General features: G+C 32.2%; 1 protein-coding gene across 2 annotated transcripts in view; it reads right to left on the bottom strand.

Moving 5' to 3' along the window:
* The window catches only part of LOC115881312 (hormone receptor 4), a 190,439-nt gene that overhangs the window by 57,711 nt on the left and 115,704 nt on the right, over positions 1-17,024 (bottom strand). Inside the window, exon 1 of one of the 2 annotated variants that reach the window (XM_030898741.1) lies at positions 6,579-6,972. The exons of the other annotated variant lie outside the window; for it this stretch is intronic. Within the exon in view, the coding sequence (XP_030754601.1) occupies positions 6,579-6,591 (13 nt within the window). The 5' untranslated portion in view covers positions 6,592-6,972. Of the gene's footprint in view, positions 1-6,578; positions 6,973-17,024 lie in introns of those variants that run through there. 2 annotated transcript variants of the gene reach the window in all.

Below are 17,024 nucleotides of genomic sequence, written 5' to 3'. Positions count from 1 at the left end.
TGCTAATAGCCCTAATAGTTTTAAGATGAACTTAAATAAAAAAAGGTAATTTAAGATGAACTGGAAAACCTTCCGGACATTACAACTGACGACAACGTTTGGGTCAATTCTGGTTTACTACTTTCCGAAATCAGATAAAATGGCCAAATGAGGCTCGTAAATGCCATTCACAAAATCACATTCATTAATAAATAACAGCTAAAGCAGATAAAAGAATGGACATAAAACAGCGGGTGGGTGGTTAGAAAAATCTTACACTGAAAAACAACCCAAAATGCATTCAAATTACAATTAAACCAAATTAAACAATGGTTTATCTATATCTGTGTCTGAAACTGTGCTTTTAAATATTATTCATTTTTTGTACAAAAATAATACAAGACATAAATAATATATGCAATTCTAGACATAACTATTAGAGCGATAATTCTTATCGGTTGTTTAATAAAGTTCAACTTTTTTAAATCGAGGTGACTAGAACAAGCTATTAAAAGATCTATAATAATTGCTTATAGCCATTTGCTCCAAAACGAGATTTTCGATTAAATCAGTAAGCGATAACACGTGGTAATTGGGCAATAATAGAAAACTCCCCTTGTTTTAAAGCCACATTAACCTGACATAGCTCAGATAAAGAAATGGCTAAATATCCAGGAGAGATAGCTGAGTTAGGCGGGATACAAAACACAAAAAAGTGTATTAATTTTGATATCAATCGAAATCGATTTATATCCAGTGTTTCATATCGATTTAAAGAGTCGCTTAGTCGATCCTGCATCGACAAGCCTATTATTGACCTTCACAACAAGTTAGATGTTAAGACTATTGCATAATACAGCGTTCAGTTCATAATGGCATACATGACTGCGTTAAAATTATATTACAGGAAAATAAACAGAAATCAGGAATTTATTGTAAACTTTCTTATTTAACAACTATCCTAAAAATTAAAATACACGTAGTACGAATTCAGTACTACGTTTATTTCAGTTTCATCTAGTACCAATTTATTTTAAAATTTTAAATTTAAACTGGTATTTTAAAGTTTTATATATTTTGTTCTAGTGGACTGATTTTGATGATTTTTAAGCAATATGTAGCTAAATTATTTGATTTTTTAGTATCTCTTTCTAAATTAAAATTAAATTTTCCATCTGTCAATTATACGAGGGAAAACAAAATGTTGATATTTTGCTGAAAGTTTGAAACACCCTGTGGAAAATGTTACCAAAGTAAGCATTTTAGAAATAATTTTATCATCTAGGTACGTCTTTTCTCGATAGTTTGTTTTCTGATTTATCGTAATAGCTTTATTTCTATTGGAGATATCCACTTCTGAATAAAGGTACATTCAGACTGAGAGCGTCGAGCGTCGCGTCGCGTTTGCGTCGCGTCCGTGTGTCGAAATGGAATCAAATCACTTAACTTAAATTAGACCGTTCAGGCAGACAGCGTCGCGTTTGGCGTTGCGCTAGCGTCCGCTGAGCGTCGGGGTTCGAGTTCAATGAGGCGAACGCGACGCAAACGCGACGCGACGCGACGCTTGACGCTCTCAGCCTGAATGTACCTTAAGACAGTAACAATTTTCCTCAATTTTATATTATTTTCATTGATTTTGAGTCCTCATAAACACACTAATAAAATAGTGTTTATTATTTTTGTAACGTTACTGTCATTGAAAAGTCATATTATTATTGTTTATTGACGTTTACTCTAGTAGAGATGGTTTTAAGTTCTGAATTATCGGCTATTGCTACTTTAATTGATCATAGCAGAGATCAACCTTTGGACTTAAAACCATATCTAGCATCTAGCTATAGTAACTGCCCAACAGACAATAATAATATGATTTGGTTTGGTTTCAAATCATTGGATCGGTCAAAGATATGGATTTGGGAGGGACAGCGTTCTGAATCCAAACACCAAAATGTTTTAGAATTTTTCTTTAAATTCATGTTGAAATTGTATTTGTTTTTCATTTAACGACGTTTTGGGTTAAACATCGACAGAATAATACAAAAACTACATAGTGATGAAAAAACAAAACGAATTTAAGCATGTATGACACAAACAAAACACGCAAAAGAATCGCCAGACGTATAGATTGTACACAAAGAATTATGCAAGTTAACCTTTGAGAACTGAAATAAAATTAAAACCACGCAGCTAACATTCTAGCGATTTTTTGTTGTTTATAGTTAGAATAAATTATTTATTGGCTTTATTACGCATGTTGTTTTATATCGTTGCAACTCGGATCTAAGCATATGCACTTAAGACTTTTATAGATAAATGACATGCAATTTTAAAAATATTTCGTACATATTTATCTTCGGAAATTTGTGATAAATGTGCGGTTGTAGTTATTGTGGTGAGTAATTGAATCTAATTTTGTAATACGTTTATTTATAATTTTGAGAAAATTTTGTATAAAAATAATATTTGTTATTTGCGAAGGAATAACAAAACCTCCAACTAATATTACAAAATACTCGGTCGAGACGGTAGCGCACATTTAAAAAAAAAATACTCTCAAAGATATACAGGGTGATTTGATTGTTTATATTAAAGATATAGTTTTTAAACAGATTGCTGTATATTTTTCCTCCCAGTGTTTTTTTCAGAATTTCCATTCCAAGAATACCATAATGTCAAAAAATAAATAATAATAATTAAATGTTCATACCTAGCCTATACCAAGTAGATTTTGAAATGTCACCATTTATAGTTACGATATTTACGATTTATCGATACAGAGTGTTTCATTTGAAATGTGCGAAAAACAATATGTACATATATTTCTTAAGCCACCCTGTATATAGCATATAACATTTAATGATTATACAAATAATAATAATGTATTATAACATTTAATATATGTACATACAACAATTAATGATTAGTATTGATAAAGCCACTATCACAAAATACCTCCAATTAAAATGCTTTAATAATTTTTAAACAAAAAATATACAGCAATTTAAAAACTACTGTGGTGTAAAAATATTTTAAATCGCCCTATACAGGGTGAGTCTTAAAAAAGTGCAAATATTTTCAGTGCTGGTAGATCTCGATAAAAAAAAAACATATTTTCATAAAATTGCACCATACAGAATAATACAGGTAAACCGAATATAAGCCACCTAATTTTTTGATAGTCCATACCAAAAAGAAAAATTGTTTTTTACTTAAATTTAGAGAATCACTTGTTTATCTGGGTTTTCTTTCTTGTAAATTTAATCTACTACCTATGTTGCCATATTATCAAGATATTAAGTTTTCTAAAACTAAAATATTTCTAAACATTTTTTTTCTAAAATAACCAAATTCTCAAAACCTAACCAAATTTTCAAAAATATTTTTTCGCGATATAACCGTCCAAGACGTATTTTTGGAGTGATAATATAATACCGCTAAAAATTCACCCTGTATATGGATGAAAATATTTCTAAAATATGTGCTGTTATCCGCATATTTTACAAAAATATAGTGAAATAAACATCTAAAATTGAGCTATTTAGAAATACTGTTTCACTCTGTATACATTCTATGTTCGATCTCATATTTGTATTGTATATGTTAAAATATAAATTTCAACACCAATATTTTGAAAATAAAAATGACTAGAATTATTCTTTTAGACATAAAAAGATACCGTCCATGTTAAAAAACGAAATCAAACATTTTTTTTAATTTTTGTCTACTATGATTATATGTTAAAAACGCTCTCGAACGTTTGAGGAACGATTTTTGTTGTTGGTAAATATCAGATTTATGAAGGTTGGCCTCTTTTGTAACTTTAAACGTTTCTAGAAATAACTTGCTTTCGTTGTGCAGATAAAAATAACTAAAAACTTATATAAATTGATCAAAAAATATATCAGAAAATAAATTGAAGTACGATTTCAAATTTTTATTATTTCAAATTGGTAAATAATACCACATAGTTTTAGATGAAAAAGATACAAAATAACAATAATAGGAGATAGGAGAAATAAAAAAATAGAATTATAATAAAACTTACAAGGAAGATGCTTATCTATCATCTTTGTTCGTTCTAGATGAATTACACTACCAGAAGGTAATATTACAGGAGGTATTAACCATTTATATCCTTTTTATAAAGGTTAGTACCTGCGGATTTTGTGCATTTATTCATGCAGAATGGAGAAAGATGATAGTTCTCTTTCTAAAACGTCTTATTGTACTTTTGTAATATCTCAATAATAAATAAAATTACAGTTGAGGGTTGGAACCTTTGGTGTTACACAGCAAAATAAAAACACTAAATCACCACAATACACCAAAACACTTTTACTTTTACACTGGACGCGCGTTTCGCTAACCATGTTAGCATCATCAGCAGATGATTATAAACTCTATAGTAGTTTATAATCATCTGCTGATGATGCTAACATGGTTAGCGAAACGCGCGTCCAGTGTAAAAGTAAAAGTGTTTTGGTGTATTGTGGTGAGTTAGTGTTTTTATTTTGCTGTGGTATATATAACTCTATAGTAGTTTATAATCATCTGCTGATGATGCTAACATGGTTAGCGAAACGCGCGTCCAGTGTAAAAGTAAAAGTGTTTTGGTGTATTGTGGTGATTTAGTGTTTTTATTTTGCAATAAATAAAATGTTAATGTATTTATAATTATTTAGGTCCTTTCATATCAAAGTAATAACTTAAAGCAATATTATCTGCAAATTAACGGATTTCAGCATATCTTGCATGAATAATTTTTGAATAACTGACAATCACATGCCAACGAATTATGAAAACTAAATTCAGTAAGAAATAAGTTTCAATTAAAACTTAAATAGGTAAAAACAGTTAAGGTAAATTTTGATTATTAAGTAACTATATTTATTAATATTGTTGTTTCTTAACATTAGTAGTTGTTTAATGACATTAAGTCTGATTAGGTTTTACAAATAATTAATTTAATAAATATAATACGCGAATGATTACAGTAATAGTTACGTTTTATATTTTGTTTATTTCAGGACAAGACAAGGACAGATGTTATGTTTCTATAATTCATTCTGTCGTACTACACACCAATACGTACAATGGCGACTTTCCTAATTAATGTTTTATTTTGTACACTCAAGTTAACATAGGTTAATTTATTTTTGGCAAGGTTACTCGTACATTGAAATTGGTAGATTTGGTCGGCAAAAACATCAGGCACATTATCAGCTGTTCTCAATGCAGTCATAATTTCATCAAAAAATGATTTCTTTTTAGTAAAGAGATGTGTATGTTAGAATAATTTAGAAACTTTCGGAAATCTGTTTGCTATATTAAATCTTGTTATTTCTTAAATCTTGCTGCTAAAATGAAGATTATTGCTAAAAATTGCTACTAAAAGATAGAATTAACGTGTGATCAAAACATTTTATTCAAGTGGGCTTTTAGTTTGACAGTATTAGGTAAATAGGAGTCGTAGGAACAAAGCATGCTTGATCATAAAACTTTTGGTCATATTCAATTATGTTTAGATCGTAACGATACTCTATGTTTATGTCTGGAAATAAGTTTGGATATTTCGACAATTTTTTTTTAAATATCACACAAAAAAAATTTTTGTAATAATAAAATATTCTTTGAAAGTGTTTTTTTAGGAAAATTTGTGTTGAAATGTTGCAAATAAAATTTCACGGTAAAATTTGTCTTAGTGGTCTTTTATACAGGGTGAGTCTTAAATAGGTGCAAATATTTTTAGTCGTAGTATAGTTCCACCCCAAAAACAAGATTATAAGATTTTTTTTTTGCCAAAAATTCTTCTTTATTAGTTTTTAGTTAAAAACCAAAATTTCTTGATAATATGGCAACATAGGTAGTAGATTAAATTTACAAGAAAAAAAAAGAGAAAAGATCCAGTGAGTCTCAAAATTTATGCATAAAATTATTTTTTTGGAAATTAAGTAAAATAAGTCGGTTATTTTGGATTTATTTGAAAAAGGGTAAATAGAAAATATGTTTCCTTTATCGAGATCTACCAGCCCTGAAAATATTTGCACTTATTTAAGACCCACCCTGTATAAGGCTAATATTATTATATTTAACTATATTATTTCATTGGTGATGTTCGGAAAATATTTTTTTTAGAAAAAAGAAAGAAAAGAAAATTGTAGGGTAAATTTTTCACATACTAAATATCTGTTTTGAGTAACTAATAGTAATAAGTAAGGGATTTTGGAAAGTTAAGATGACGTTACTCTTTAAATAATTTGACACTTTTTTAAGGTCGCTGTGTAAACCAAACAATAATTAAATTTTTACTAGTTTTTACTAGTTAGCGATTTGCAGAGATGCATTTACTTTTATCAAGGAATTACATTTCTTTCAATTATGTTGAATATTATGAAAATACTGTGTAGCTGGAGAAACATAAAAGTTCTGAATCATTTCTTTAATGCGTAGTTAGAGGTTTAGAAGAAACTAATAATAATAGAGACGTATACAACTCAATAACGTTAACTTTACTATTATAAAAGTACATTTTTCACAAAAAAGAAACATTGAAACTGAAGATACGACGCATTTTGAACGTAAACATCGAATGCACTTACCCAACGATGACATTTTTGTCCATTTATTATATCTACTTCCGGTAAATCAGAAGAAAGCGCCAAACAATCTCGAATCCTCTACATGTTTTTTTCTTTCTATTTTTTTCTCCTTCAACTTCAACCTGCCAAACCGAAAATCCCTAGATCGCGCGCTAAATATCACTCCAGCGACTAGACACCGATCGGCGTTTGTTCCTTCGTTGATACGTCAAAAACGTCGTCGTCGTCGGTAAAACAGATCGCGCGCGCCAACTCCAGCCTTAACGGTAAAATGTGTACTACGAGCACAGCTAGCTGCGATCCGAACGGGCGTATGTACAGCAGGGCATAGAGGGAACAGTCTAAGCGTCGGCAGTCGCGACTCGTTATTACTCCTCAGGTGTAAAGTAGGCCACAGACTGTGCGAGCGACTGGACGCATAACCGACGGCCTAGCAGCAGAAAAGATAGTAGAGAGAGTGAAACGAGCGGTCCGAGGGCTGGTGGGGTCCCATCTTCCTGCTGTGCCGTGGGAGGTTCGGTGTTCCTTTCTATTTTCAAAATAACGCTGAACTTTACGTAACGACGATTGGGACACAATTTCACCAAGAGTGAGGCTGTTTTGGGGGCCGAATTTTGTAGGTTGTAACGGTGTTTTTTTCGTCTGTTAAGGTTAACAGGTCGTTTACCTTTCGGGAAACTTTTTGTGTGTTGCCAAACTCTCTATTGTATTCATTTTTAATAAATTGGTGAATACAAAAGAAATGTTAAATTTTTTTCTCTATTAAAGAACCTTTTATTGCAATAATGTGTAGGTTTTTCATAGATATTTACCTATTATATTTTCTGCATGCTTAAAGCAACCTGTAGAAAAGCTTGGAGGTAGTAAAAAATTATAGGTAGGATTTGTGAGGTTTTAGGTGAACCGCCACAAAGTGAAAGAAAAATATACCAAAGTCGATCAGAAATCACGTAAAAAATATTTGCGTGGACTGTTTTTGAAATATTTTGGTTCAATCAATGCAACTGTTACCACCATAGTATGGCTTGGAGACCATATAAATAATACACTTTATCTATCTTTTAGCATGGAGTACTTAAGGAAGAAACTCAATCATATTCAAATCTAAAATGTCACTAAAGAAACAAGCATTCGACCAATGTTTACTACCAGTCATGACCTATCATGTATGCGAAACCTGGATACTTAAAAGGGACATTATAAGGAAACTGCAGGTCGCACAATTCTCAATGGAACGAATGCTAGGCGTAACTAAAAAAGAACGTGAAAGAATAGAGTGGATATAACAAAAGACCAAGGTAATATATGTTAGCCGCATAATCAAATCCTTCAAGTGGCAATGGACAGGACACCTGGCAAGAAGGACGGACAACAGATGAACCACAATAATTACAGCATGATACCCACGACCTAGAAGACACCAAACCTGAGATGGGATGGGATCATGATATTAGGAAATGAGCAAGGGGATAACTTGGGCCCGCATAGCCAACAATAGACAACAATGGGCCCAAATACAAATAGAGTATATAAAATATGTGAGGGAGGCGACACTATAATTGGAAATGGTTGTATAAGGTAGTTATTAAAGTGAAGTTATAATTTTTTTCTTATGATCCTCCTCTGTTTCTTATTATTCGTTCAGGTTAAACCATACCTAAATCCTGCATTTAAAATGTTTTACTACCTCCAGTTGGTAAACCTATGGGTATTGTACTAAATATAACTATAAATTACAAAAAAACTATACTAAATATCGCTGAAAACCTTGTACGTATTTTGCTCTTATAAGATTACTCGAATTTCAATTTGACTAAAGGAAAATGTCATCGTCTACTTTACTGCAACAGCCCAGCTACAACTGAACACCGGTTCCCAATAGATCACCAAAGTTAAGCGACGTTAGACGATACGAGTAGATGGACGGGTGACCATCCGAAAAATCCGTCGTGCTATTGTTCCATGGCAAGAATGTAATATCCATTGTACACACACTATCTATCTATAGTACACACACTACTCATTCACGCCTGCTCGTGAGTAAGAGTGGATTTAGATTACTCGCCAAGTCGGTAGGCCATTGACCATGATATGGCTGAGGACCGCGGCTTACATACCGTGTAAACAAAGTTATTTCCGTCCAGATTAACCTTATCAGCAAAAAGGAGACGTTAACTTAAAATAGTTCATTTACTTTACTTACTCATCATCTACTTTAATAATAATAGCTCCCGTATATAGCGTTTGACGCCTTGGGAGTAGCAAGGTACAGCTTGCTATACTAGAGCCGTTCGGTATACAAGGAAGGTAATGTGGTTAGCACTACGTTTCAACCGCCTATAGGATTGTGAATCACAAGTATACTCATTTAAGGCTGAGTCGACCTAGGTACCCAAACTATTTTTATTTTAATAAAAATAGTCTGCTGATGAAATGCCGGGCGTGGGATTCGAACCCACTATCTTGAGATTGGTAGACGAGAGCCTGTACCTCTACGCCACCGGGCACATCCATCATCTACTTTAATAATCTAAATCTAACACTATAGACACTAATACAAAATATATTGCTGACTGGTTGATGCTAGGAAGATTTTTTTTTATCAGTAAATATATGATCACTTAATAAAAAATAAGTTACAGTTTTGTAGAAAGTTTGAGAATTTTTTATAGACCTCAAAATAATCAGATTTGCCAAAATAAAATAACATTATACATCTTGAGAGGTAATCTTCTAGAGTCATCGAGAAGATCAAAAACTAAAAAGTTAGCTTCCAAAAGGTCAAGAACAATTTAACGCTTTATGGACTTTCTTATTTTTGGATATTACCATATATACCCAAATAAGGCGCATTTTTAAGATACTTTTTGAAATAATTTCAATATCTGCTTTCTTTAGTTTCCTAAATAGTGAAATAAAATTAAATAAATTAATTTATATAAGTTATGTCATATTTATGTTTGCTAATTTTGCAAGGCTGTTTACTTTTCGAAGCAAAAACAATCCGTATTCTTAGAAACAAATCTACAACCTGGTTAATAATCAATATGCTAAAATTTTTGGCAATAATAATAGAATAGAACCTATATAAATTATACCCTGTGATTAAAACAACACGGCATCAAAGTCGGCTGGGAAATGATAATCCATGATAATTTTGTCGAGGTCAATCTTTAGACGTCATTTTCCGAAAATTTGCATAAAGCTTATCAAAAATTAACACTATTAATTTTAGAAAGATTAAAAAAAAATTTTTCTCAAATTTTAAACTACACCATTTAATTGTCAATTTTCCAGCCCGCGTCTTTGGCGTCGTTTTTTTTTCGATTTTATGGTATATGTTATAGAGAATGATGTATACAAGGTATTTACGATAATTAGTGGAGTGCTGTAAGCTTTTATAGGATACAAACCTCGGAATTCATTTACTGTCAACGAATTTTTATAAAACGTTTTGCATTGTATTATTAATAATATATATTACAAAGTTTACCTATTTAAATTCGTTGCTTTCACTTTAGTATTTAAATAAACACACATATAGAAATGCATACATACAAGATGACTCCGTATTCCGGAAAAGCTCTGTATCAGGATTCCTATTTGAGATTTTCACTCCAAACCTTTTACAAAATATGTGTTTAATGTGTAATATATGTGTGTAATGGCATTTTAAAAATATTTTTTATAGATATACAGGGTGAGTCAAATATATATCTATATTGGTTTAGTTTAGTGAATTTGCTATAAAAATTCCGGTTTCAAAAATACTTTAATACCATAGAATATACGAAGTGGTTTTTGAATTATGACCACGTCCATGAGGACGTCAATCTAGACGTCCAGGAATCTTCGTATGAGAACTTCTAGTCGAGACGATCGACTTGTAAGTTTATCGCTAAGAAACCGCCGTTTGCCAGCTTTTCAAATTGATAATGAATTGCACTTAAGTAACGTGCATATTAACTACCGGACTATAAGAAGAAGATTAAATGAAGCAAATCTTATGTCAAGAAGGCCTGCTTCGGGACCAGAACTTACTAGATGTGTTGACTAGGCCCAAAAGCAAAGGCATGGTCTTAATGTAAAAATTACGAAAAAATGTCAGTGTCTTCTTCAAAAGCGAATATTTCCAACTAAAATAAAGCTAACGAGATGAATCAAAAAACAAACCATCGAGAAAGGATGTATCTGGATGATATGACTTTTAAATTTATTGCTGTTTTAACATATTCCACAGGGTGTTTCAAACTTTCACCAAAATATCAACATTTTGTTTTCCCTCGTATAATTAACAGATGACAAGTTTCATTTTAATTTAGAAAAAAAATACTAAAAAGTCAAATAATTTGGCTACACACTGTTTAAAAAATCATCAAAATCGGCCCATTAAAACAAAATATATTAACACTAGCGTGTACCATCGTTCGCGTCGAATTATCGTTTGTAATGGTGATGATAAAGCAAAGCAAGAATTTCCATTAACATACAAACTGGATAAAATTTTCTCACATTCATGTCAGCATGAGAAAAAACAATATGGCGATATTGTTATATAACTTGGTAATATTTGAGGGGTAGTTTCATCTCGTTGGAATTTGACTTTCGAAAAATCCGTTTGCCAAAAATAAGTTTTTTATGTCACCCTGTATGATTTTTTAACTTTTTGGAACACCCTGTATGATTTTTTTAAAAAATTTCAATATATGTAAAAAACCAAATAAATTATGCTTGTCCAAGTGTTTTCCCGAAAGACTAACCGTTTTTTAAATAACAAATATTGTAATATTTGAAGGGCGCTTTCACCCTCTTGGAATTTGAGATTCGAGAAACCCCTCCTTATCGAACCTCTACACCCCACAGTCAATCCGTTTGCCAAAAATCAGCTTTAAACGTCAAGCAGTTTAAGCAGAATCTTGATTACTCAATGGTCATATTTTATGAAACACCCTGTAAAAATTTATAAAAAATCTTAAAATATGTAAAACAACAAAATAAAATATACGTGTTTAAGAGTTTTTCCGAAAAACTCACCGGTTTTTAAATAAAAAATATTTTAATATTTGAGGGATAGTTTCACCCCCTTAGAATTAGAGTTTCGAAAAATCCCTTCTTATCGAACCTCTACACCCTAAACTCAATCTGTTTTCCAAAAATCAGCTTTTTACGTCAAGCGCTTTAAGCCGGATCGTCATTAATCAATGACCAGATTTTTTAAAACACCCTGTATACATTTTTAAAAAATCTTAAAATATGTAAAAAAACAAAATAAAATATACGTGTTTAAGCGTTTTTTCGGAAACTTAGCTGTTTTTTAAATAAAAAATATTGTAATATTTGACGGGTGGTTTCACCCTCTTGGAACTGGAGTTTCGAAAAATCCCTTCTTATCGAACCTCTACACCCTAGAATCAACCTGTATGCCAAAATTGAGCTTCTTACGTTGAGTGGTTTGAGCAGGACCGTGATTAATCAGCATGTCAGTCACTTAAGGATTTTATATATTAGTATAGATTTAAAATACATCAAAGTTTTAAGGTGCCCATTTTTCGTGCCGGTGAAATGTATTTCAAAAATTACACATTTTAGTCATATACTTTTCTAATGAAACAAACTTTTATTTTGTTACTAGAATCCAAAAATAAATTAATATATAAGGTGTTCCATTACTAAATGGAAATGAATTAATGACAATAACTCAGTAACTCAAGAAACTCAGTAACTACAATGATTTTCGTTAAGAAATATTCATATTTTAATTATTATTGCCTAAAATTGGCTAAAATATAAAGGTCTATCAACACTCTATACGATTTCCCTTTCACATGTCGACAAAAAATGCCTTAATTTTTAAATTAAACTTCGCTTGTGTTGACATAAAAAACTGTTTTTGCCATACTGGAACGCAACTGAAACGAATAACAAATCAATACTCTGTTAAAAAAATATTAAAAACGATTGCTGAACGTTACAAAATTACGAAAAAAACAACTGAAATTAATTTTAAATTTAATTAATCAATTTCGTAAGTTACTTTTATTATAATCCATACCTAATCTTTAACCTAGTGGAGAATAAATGAAACATAGTAGTTTTTTTGCCCGTTGTTCAGTTATAATTAAAATGATCTCTCTTGCCTCTTTCACTATAACATTGAGGTAGGACTGGATTGATGATGAAAGATTATTAGGCGTTGTATACAAGATAAAAATACGTAGAAGTTCGTTATTAGAATAACAAACAAAACAGTATCGAATTATATTTGCAGTCCTTGAGCTATTCTCGTTACCCAACTCCCGATTTCTATTCTTGTTTTCATAGAGAACCTGACCTGAAAATTTATAAATGTATACGAATTTGTTTCACCTAAAAATGTTTTCTTGGAAAATTCAACGAAGGACTGCAAAGGAAAAACCAAACAGCACTTTAGAAGCTCTTAAAGTTTTTAACGTTATAGCTATTTAAGCTTCAATCTCAACCTAAAGTTGAGACTAAAGCATTAATACCCATACAAAACCTGTCTTGCTGCTATAGAACGTGCATAATTACCAAAAAGCTTGGACAATTTTACTTTATAGCTATATTAATAATAAAAATGACGTGATGTTGTCTGAAAGAATTGGTCCAGGTAAGATGAAAGACCTTTTAAGATCGAATATAATTAACTGTGATAAAGAATAACAAAAAGAAAATATCGAAAAATTATAGAGAAAAAATCTTATTGACTATGATATTATTTTTGTATAAAATTATTTCATTTTTCTCCGCAACAATAATAAAATTAAGCAGTTTTACTGAAATATTTAATAAAGGATAACATAAAACAGTTGTCCGAACATACCTACCTAGAAAGAAAAAAAATTATAGCAATTAATAGCTGGGCAGTACCTTTAATTAAATACACATGCGGTGTGCTGAAGTGGAGCGATACCGAATTGAAGGAAATGGATAGAACTACTCGTAAAATATTAACGAAGAACCGAATGCATCATCCTATTGCATCCACTGCAAAATTATACTTACCTCGAAAAAATGGGGGGTAGGGACTTTCAAACCTAGAAGATATCTGCAGAAAACAATTAAGCAGTTTACAAAAATATTTTAACAACAAAGAAACAGCTTTACACCGAGCAATAAGAACAACTGACACAGGATATTCAGTCTTAAACCTAGCTAGAAATGAAATCACTGATAGATCACCACTAAGTGTAGACGACATAGTGCAGGAATTAAAGGCCAAGACGCTACACGGAAAATACTTTACTGAATTGGATGCAGATTGTGTAGACAAAAGTAAATAAAAAAAGATAAAATAGATCTTTCCTAACCTAAATATTTTTAAGATAATGACCTGTGTGAAACTGCTTCTTATAGTATTCAGTAGTGAATATTTGATTAATATTAAATCTATTAAAAACAAAACTACGAAAATACTATACAGATATATAAAGTTAGATATATATTTAACAAAACATCCCATTATTCACAAACATTTAAGATCGTTAAGTCAGTCCCATGCTGAGATCAAAAATATCTGGAAATGAAAAGAAAACTTTAATGAACTATATCTGTCCAATTAAATGGTGTCACTTCAATAAGATATACTAAATTTTATGGGTATTTAATGTTTAGCTTTGCAATATTTATTTAGCTCTACTTGCCAACAACTATGAAAATCTGATTATGATGTGAATAGTTATCAGTTTCGACGTTTATACCTCGCGTCTACTTGGTCAGTGATTAATTATAAGTAAATCTCGCTTGTTTTAACATAGCGAGCATTGTGTGTTCCCCTTTCTTGAGTTATAACGAGTTATAACTCATCATACAGTCCCAAGGCTTTAACAAAAGTCAGTATCTGAGACGGCTCCACAGAGGCCAGCTCTTCATCCTCGACATCAGCCGTACCAAAGTTCATGACACGAATGGTCGTCGTCTCGGCGCACTCAGTGACAGTCGGGAACATACAATACAAAAATAAAAGATTTCCCATGATTTAAGTATGAACAATCTTCGGATTGTCACGGGGTTTTGTCAAACAGTACACTGTCTCCTCAATGAACACCTCGGCAGACTGAAACTAAAATCCACGACGAATTCAGATTCTATGGAGAAAATGGGGAAATACCTGAACACCTCATCACTGAGTGCGCCAAGACGACAACCATTCGTGTTCTAAACTTTTGTACAAAGGATATCGGAGACGGAGAACTAACCCCTCAAAACCCGTCTCAGATACTGGCTTTTGTTAAAGCCCTGCGACTGTATGATGAGTTATAACTCAAGAAAGGGGGACACAATAGATCTATAAGGTCGCGAAGATTAATTTCCCCTTCTCGTACGATCTACAATCTACAATCTTCCTAAAACTGTGAGCAAAATGCTCATATAGGGAAGAAATAAACATAAAGAGTCGAAGCTAAAAAATAATTTTGTTTTAAAGCTTTTTGTCCTGTTTTATTTGCTGATGAATGGTAAATATATATATAAATCCAATCGATGATTGGAATTAACTACTTTCCCACACCGCTAGGAATAAAAGTAAAATGAAAACTAGCGTCAGGAGACTGACCAGCCGGTGGTGGGTAGGAAGCCCTATCGAGAAAGTTCAATGCAGGCACTAACCTATCCCAATCGTACTACGACTACTATGAGACACATTATTTATAGAGAGGCCAGCGGCGTACTGTAGACCTTCACTATCGATAATCGCACTAATAGAAACACAAATACACCGTTTATCGTTGATTTCTAAAAAAATGGATTCGTCCAGCTTGGTACAAATATTAATATTAATATTATTTCGTAAACTTTGATAGATTTCAATTTAATTAAAATTTAGTATTTTTTATTATGTAGAATGTTTAGCAGGGGGCTAATCACTGCGACCTTACAGATCTATTGTGTCCTCCTTTCTTAAGTTACAGCGGGTTATAACTCATCATACAGTCTCAATGCTTTGACAAAAGCCAGTATCTGAGACGGCTTCACTCAGGCCAACTCTCCATCTTAATGATGTACCAAAGTTTATGGCACGAACGGTTGTCGTCTCGGCGTACACAGTGATAAGGTGTTCTGGTGTTTCCCCATTTTCCCCACAGAATCTGCATTCGCCGTTGTTTCTCAGCTTCAATCTACTGAGGTGTTCGTTGAGGAGACAGTGTCCTATTACAAACCCCGTGACAATCCGGAGATTGTTCTTACTTAAATCAAGAAAAATCTTTTTCTCGGTCGTAAGTTCTGAGAAACTTTTTCGAAAGTCTCAGACCGTTGGAGGATTCCATTTCAGGTTACGGATGGAGTCTTCCAGGTTCTTCGGTTCCGCTTTAAGCTGGTTTCCGCTTGGAAAGCAGAACGGTTCTGGTCCAGTTAGTGGAGCGTTCGCTCCTTTTCTAGCTAGATCCTTTGCTTTTTCATTGCATTCTATCCCTTGGTGAGCGAGCACCCTAAGTAGGAGGACATTATTTTCTTTGCCTGATTTGTTCAGGTTCTCTAGGCATTCTTTGACCAACTTCGAGTTAATGGTTACTTAGTTGATGGCTTTTAGTGCTGCTTGACTATCGGATAAGATGGCATTTTCCTGTTTTTAATTATACACATATGATAGTGTTGTAAAACAAGCAAATGTCAAGGATTTATAATGGTCAATTTGCCATGAATTCTTAAGTTACTTAAAACATCATCTACGTGTTCTATCCAATACTTCAAAGTCAGCAAAAATATTCTTTCAAAATTCTTAAAAATATACTAGATATTTAACTGTTTTAATCGTGCGGACACGGCCACATATTCGTATATGACCATAAACATGACGTCACTCCGCGGACAAGCTTTGCCGTTTATTATAATAAACGGCAAAGCTTATGCAATTGCTTGTGCAAAACTGCATCTATCATTATAGATGCAGTTAGGCGGCTGATGAGTGATTTTGCATTGAATTTTTTATTTGTTTTCCTTGTTGGGGTTTTCTGTTAGGGGTTAAAAGAGTTAGGAAAATATAGAACCAGTGACCTAACAGAGTCAGTGATGCCAAATCGTGGAAAATTACCCGATTCGTGGGAAATTTGGAGATCCAAAGGAAAAAAGAAATTTTAACAGAAAACAAAAAATACAAATACAATCGCCAAAAAATAGTTATCGTATACGCATTTCTCAGCAACGTGAGTAAATTCAAACTAGAATTACCGCAACTATTTACACATTTTTGCTTGGCATCAGACATTGTTCTTGTATCCCCTCCTCCACCATACGATCGAAAAAAAAAACATTATTATTATTTATTGGCCTGGAAATAAAGATCGTATTTTATATGTAAAATTAGATGGGGAGTGTCAACGATCGTCATTTCAAAGCCAACTGGACGCCGTTGTTTTATAGGTTATTTCTAGCTAGGGATCGGCAAGACAAGAAATCTTGTCTTGACAAGCAATTTCTAGTCTTGTCTTG

Source organism: Sitophilus oryzae, unplaced genomic scaffold (assembly GCF_002938485.1).
Source record: "Sitophilus oryzae breed Bouriz unplaced genomic scaffold, Soryzae_2.0 scaffold_1716_pilon_pilon, whole genome shotgun sequence".
Lineage (NCBI taxonomy): Eukaryota > Metazoa > Arthropoda > Insecta > Coleoptera > Curculionidae > Sitophilus > Sitophilus oryzae.
This window is presented reverse-complemented; position numbering and strand designations above follow the sequence as displayed.